The sequence below is a fragment of the Bremia lactucae genome, linkage group LG1 (genome assembly GCF_004359215.1).
Source record: "Bremia lactucae strain SF5 linkage group LG1, whole genome shotgun sequence".
Classification (NCBI taxonomy): Eukaryota; Oomycota; class Peronosporomycetes; order Peronosporales; family Peronosporaceae; genus Bremia; species Bremia lactucae.
The window spans coordinates 12,509,602-12,515,994 of record NC_090610.1 but is presented as its reverse complement, the minus strand read 5'-3'; the positions used below and the strand labels follow the sequence as shown (position 1 = coordinate 12,515,994).

The window sequence follows — 6,393 nt, the reverse complement described above, 5'->3', positions numbered from 1 at the left end:
CTCAGAGTCTGTGACTCACGCTTGATTGTCATTAGACAAAGAAATAAAAAAAAACACAACCAAAAGGTTAGCTGTTTATGTTTCAACCTCAAAGAGAAAATGAAGTGAATGTTGTCACTCGGTGTCAACAGTCTGATGGGGGAGGGTGTACTGGGGCACACATCGGTTGGAGAACCGTTGTTGTGGTGCATTTTTTTTATTGGTAAAATACCCTTTTATCTAATATTAAATAGTTAGTTACTTAAATCCCATTTATTATGGGTAACGAAAATGTGGTCGCCGCCAGGTATAAATCTGGTGGCCAAAATCTATTTTCAATTGGCTAGGGTAAGATTTTAGTTAAATAATTAAATAAAGTGCAGTTCCCCTTTTGATCTTAAAGCGTGAAGTGCCTTTTTTAAGGCTTGCGCATTGATCTGTAAGAGATAGAAGCCTTTCTAAGGTATATCCTCTTGGGCACTAGTTGTCACTTGGTTTTACAAACTCCTGAATCCCTTGAACTAGGATTTCTTAAGCTGTGATAGCTTGTATGACTCCCTGAGTTGTTAAACCATTAGTTCAATAGAACTAAGTGACTCTCTGAGTCTGAAAGACTTCCTCTGACTTTAGGAGCGAGGTAGCTCCGCTACAACAACTTTGTCGAAATAACGGGCACGATCAAGGCAAGAGATCCGAATTTATTATCACATGCGAAGTGTAGGTGAGCACGTCTATTGCGGCCACGCTCTCCTTAAGCATACACCTTTGCTGGAACGGAGTGTCAGTTACATAAGCATTATTTCCTAGAAGAGGATTAATGAATATATATCCTATAAGAGGAATAATAATCCTTTAAGAGAAATAATAAATATAATTTTCCTATAAGAGGAATAATAAATATTATTTCCTATTAGATGAATAATCACTATTATTTCCTATGAGAGGAAATAAATAAAGAATTACAAAATTATTATGTTTATCAATTTCGACTTAAGTAGTTCAATATTTCTAAATTGGATAATATTGATGCAATAAGACACTAGCTCTATTGATTAACGGATTTAAGCCTAAACCAACCCCGTCAATCGTTATAAGACACGATTGTGCGGTGCGCAAAGATGGCGCCATACTTAGTTACAAAATTATATAATAAAGCCAGTAGTAGATAGAAGATTGTTGCGTAGGAACCTAAATATTTTAGTAAAGTTTTACTTTTCCATAATTATAATCCTTTGAATTACCTTTGGTAGCTAAAGACAATAGCTACTAAGAACCTTCCTCTGTATTCAACAGGTTATTAAGCCTAATTGTAATAGTCCCTATGTACGTGAAGTTTCGAGGCACCTAACCTACACTGTAATCAGTGTAATGTTAACTAGTACTGATCAGTACTAGTGAAAGGTGCGCCGTTACATTAGAACAGCGAGGATGCGGTTTGTCCGTCTTCTTCTAACGTGCAGCGAGGAAGTTGGTGTCCGCCCTTAACGTGCGCACTTACGAACTAGGAAGTAGTTTACAGACTGATTTATATTGATTCGTATTAAATATAGAGCGTATTTTATCCAATCATAAATGCCATCTCTGTAGATAGGCACTTATATGTATTGTGAGCGCAAATTTTACATACCTCGTATATTGGATGACGCTAGCCGTCATACGGATGACGATAGGCATCATCCATTCTAATGTGAATGCATTCACGTGCATCACATTTATAACGGCGGGTCGCAATGTGAACCACACCCAAGTGGTGGATCTAATTAGTTCACTTAAGTAATTGACCATCCGCTTAAGCACACAAAGTGTACTTAACGGGAATGTGTAACATAGGGCAAGTTTAGCCCGTTACACCATCCCCCTTTTGAAGAGCGGGATTACAGTTTACAAATTCGTCAAAGAGGAACGAGGAACAGCGAGCTGCTTCACGCGCCGCTTAGTTCTTTCAGTCACTCTAGCGACCTGTGTACGCATACACGGCGCCAATCATGCCACCAGAAAAGAGGCCAAGCTGGTGGGTCGTCTGCAAAGACACCCAACTCAACTATGCACGAAGCGCACGCGCTGCGTTGATACGCCGCCGTCGCTCAGTGCCACAGTTACAACGCCGACAGCTACTGCTGCTGTCGCGTTAAATGGGCTGAATGATCCATCCCACTTTCATACTGAGGATGTCGATTCGTCGCTCATTGTTGACTACAATAGTCGACACTGCTGCCATCAGCTCATAGTAGTGATGATAATAAAGGAAGGATGATGGTGCTTTATTGCCCATTTAAACTTCACTCATTGCTCGTAACATGAGACAAAAAAGTTTCGGATGCTGTCTCGTCGTCTGCGCTGGCTAGCGCAGCGACCATTAGTGAGAGCGCTGCCCATAAAGGCACAACTGCTTCTCCGTTGGGTAAAACTACAACGTCTAATGCCCCGCCCATTATTCATAATGGTTCTGACATAGAGAAGCCTGAATATAAGGCTCTACCGATGACACGTGAGCATGCACTGTCGGCGTCACAAGCCAGTCGTATTGAACGTGGCTACCTGACGGGTGGTATATCGCTTATGCACCTTCCATTACAATGGCCTCGTCTTAACGGGTCAAAGGCGTTGCTACTAGAGCGCGCTATTCTAGACGATCATATATATTATAGTACCTTTATTCATGGAAGGCTAAGGGGAAATCGCTTGGACGTATTTCCCCGATCCCGGTCGCGTTGCTGTCAAATGAAACGCCCAGCCAATATGAGGCGGAATTTATGCTACCTAGCAGCTCAAATACATGTCGCCAAAACCCTGACGTAAAACGTGGATCCCGGTCCGATACTATGGACTCGGGCATTCCGTGTAGTCGTTACATGCTCCTAGAACAAGAGCGCTGCCTCTTACCTGTGATCGATGTTTTACATGGTGCTAAATGCACTATTTTGCTCAGTCAGTCTACAAAGACGACGAACCTCGTCCGACCCTCGTGGTCGGACGAGGTTCGACAGTTGGTTGGAATCGGTACCCGGCGGGGACGCCGGAGGAGATCGCTGCCCGCGACGCTCTTCATGAGCAATACCTTACGCCGAACGTAATGACGTGAAGCCAGTATCTGACGCGTTTAAGTGATCAAGCCCGTGGGGCTTCGGTGGCCTCTATGAGGCATATTCCGATCGTTTGGATTCCAAACGAAACACGGACTGAAAACGAAATCTCATTTGAGAAATGGGTTCATTGGTCCCGCAAACTCCGTAATATCTGGAATATCAGAGAGTCTGCGGATAGAGGTGATGTTCGTTTGGAACGGAAGCTTCGCTTCGACTTTGCTAAGCTTAAGGTCAAAGGCCAGTAACGTTCGGCATTTATGCCACAAAGCGAAGAGAGGCCTAGCCAATATTTCAGTGCTTCGGTTGACCGTCAACCATGGATCGAAGCCGCAATGAGGCTTTGGATCCGTCAACCATGGATCGAAGCCGCAATGAGGCTTTGGATCCACCTAATCCCACGTTTAGTGGTGGGAAGCGTCGTTTGACGCGAGTTGACCCTGAGCTTGGCGTTCAAAAACGTAAACGGCGTACGGGCAATCTTGCCGAAGAGGTACCTCGAACTCCCAAGAGTTTTCAGAAGAGGGGTACCCTAGCCACTTCACCAGATACTGGTATTGACCCTCACGACGACGTCGCTTTAAAAGTTTCTTCACATGAAACAGAAGGTTCTCCCGCGCATCAAGCAGCGTGGGAGGGGGCCGAAATTTCGGCGGAAGCTTTTGATGCTCTACGGTACGAGGTGCAACTTCTTCGTGAGGTCCTTGCTCTGGTTGAGAGCTCTTTTGAGGCGGTTCGGGACCGTCTTTCTACGCTGGAGTGTCAGCAGCCTCGTTTAGAGGGACCGTTGGATATCCTGGTGAAGATGCAACAATCTGCGGCACGACCGCCTGTCTCGGCGCAAGCGCCTTCAAGTCCCCGTGGGAAGGGTCCCGATATGGCTTAAGCAAGCCAACGTAAAACACTGGGTGTGTACGCAGCTTGCTGGGAAGGTTTAGCGTATAAGCTAGGCCATTCTTGGCCACGACTGTAAATGTTCCAATAAAGCGCGGGCGCAATTTGGTCTTAAAGCCCGCATAAACCAAGTTGGTAGGTAGGTCTTTAGCGTTAAGTAAAACTCGGTCTCCGACCATATAATAATTAATACAACTTCTGCCTTTGGCATCTGCTTGTTTTTTTTGTTTGTCGTGGCTATCAGCCATCGTATCCCTTACATGTCTTAAGACACTTAATCGCGTCGCTAGAAACTCGCTTACTTGTTTCCGAACGGTAACAGGGCTGATATCAGCAAGCCTATGGGCCAATTCTCCCCCACCAAGCCCTGAACCACGCAGTGGTATCTTTAATGGAACGCGCGGGTGGGTAAGACCGTTTACATAGAACGGAGTATAGCCTGTAGAGGCATGAACAGCGTTGAATGCAAACTCCACTACTGGGAGCATTGAGCTTTATCGCTTTCGTGTCTGAGCACACACGCTGCGTAAAACGTCTTCTATGGCGTGATTGACACGTTCAGTTTGACCATCGGTCTGCGGATGGTCCGCAGTGGACATATTCAATCAGGTGCCAAGCACTACGAAAATTGATTTCCAGAATTTACCTGTGAAACGGGGATCCCGATCAAAGCCAATTGCCACTGGTAAACCATGTTGTCGAAACACGCGATCGATAAACAGCTTAGCTGTACCCTCTCCATCAATGGAATCCGGCACGGCCGCTGAGTGAGCCATTTTGCTCAATCGGTCAACAAAGACCACTATGCCGGAGTTACCGGCTGAATCTTTCGGTAGACCGAAAACAAAATCCATACTAATGGACTCCCAAAAATCAATGGGGACGGGAAGGCTCGTCAGTGGCGCAGCAGCATGCGCCGACGGTTAACCCGTTGGCAAGTTTCGCATGTGCGAACATATGTTCTGACCCATTTATAAAGTTTAAGCCACGAATAACTCTGGCTTAGAGAGCCGTAGGCCTTTTCTCTACCGAGATGACCACCAAGGACAGTATCGTGTGTCTCATAGAGGATTCGGTACTTCAAATCTTCATCATGAGGAACAACGACACATGGATGGTCCGCGATGTCTATGCATTAAAGTAACAGGTCGTTACCGTTAGATAATAGATGTAACCTTGCACGCAAACGTGCCGGCAATTTAAAAACTGAATCAGAGATCTTTAAGGCTCGTAGCAGAGCTACACACTGTTTATCCTTGGCGTAAGCCGAACGGATTAATTCAGGAATAGGCGACAAGATAGTCGTTAAATGAGAAAGCTCATAATCCGGCCTGCGTGAAACACATCGGCCAAAGCATTTTGCTTGCCGGGCTTATACTTCACCTCGAAGTTGTATTCCGCAAAAAAGGATAGCCATCGGGCCATTCTCTGTGAGAGATGGGGCGACTTAGTCGCCGTGCGTAATGACGCGGAATCTGTAAATATCACAAACGGCTTAGAGCCGAGCAGATGGACTCTGAATTTGACGAGAGTATACTTCATAGCAAGTAACTCTTTATCATGAATTGGGTAGTTCTTTTCCGCAGCTTTAAGCTGTCTAGACTCGAACGCAATAACACGTTCATGCCCCTCAACATCTGTTTGTAATAGAACACTGCCAATGGCAAAATCTGCGTCACAGATGACACTGAAAGGTCAATTTGGGTTTGCAGTGCCAGAATCGAGGCATGGATAAGACTATCCTTACTAGTGCACGGTCTGATGCCACAGACGCAAGCTGGATGATATGGATGTGGCATCAGACGCAAGCTGGATGATATGGATGTGTGTCAGTAGTATCTGTGCAGAGGGCAAGAAGCTGGCACTGCGCAGAACCAAGAGATCGCTCGCAGTCGAGAGCAAGACCAACCAGCTACCAGTAGAGCGTAGAAGCTCAAGCGGCTCCACGCTGACGGGATAAGCCTTGATTCTTTGCTCAAGATCTTCCTCGATTTTGCCGCGCTGATGTTTTCGTGGAGTCGCTGTGACTATATCGAACTCGGGCCGGCGAAAAAAGAGGTCACAAAGTTCATTCTCCTCAGTGATGGCTTCGCAGTTGTCATCACTGTTGCTGGAGATAAATGGCTGCCGTAATTCCCCTGCATCGTCATCCATCACAGTGTTGCTTAATTGCGGAAACGCACCATGAAAACGCCTCCTAAAGATATCCATGACGCGTCAAATGATGCACAAAAAAACTACAGTAGCATTAATGTCCGTTTTTTTTGGATTACGTTTTACCGGTATCAAAACGGCGGACCATTATAGAATCGCAGCTATGCCAAGAGCTACAAAAGAAAACAAAATATCGTTCGCTTTTGCATTGCTTCATCATTCAAGATTCATGTAAGAGCTTTTCCACAGCCAAATAAGATTTTGAAGTGAGACAGTTTATAAA

The 6,393-nt window shown here is 45.4% G+C and overlaps 1 protein-coding gene across 1 annotated transcript; it reads right to left on the bottom strand.

Moving 5' to 3' along the window:
• Nucleotides 1–5,754: 5,754 nt before the first annotated feature.
• Nucleotides 5,755–6,167, bottom strand: CCR75_005402 (uncharacterized protein; the record flags this gene model as incomplete). Its single annotated transcript, XM_067963483.1, is given in 2 exon segments — nt 5,755–5,820; nt 5,832–6,167. 2 exon segments carry the CDS (start codon nt 6,165–6,167, stop codon nt 5,755–5,757), a joined length of 402 nt encoding a protein of 133 aa, XP_067815379.1.
• Nucleotides 6,168–6,393: the final 226 nt, after the last annotated feature.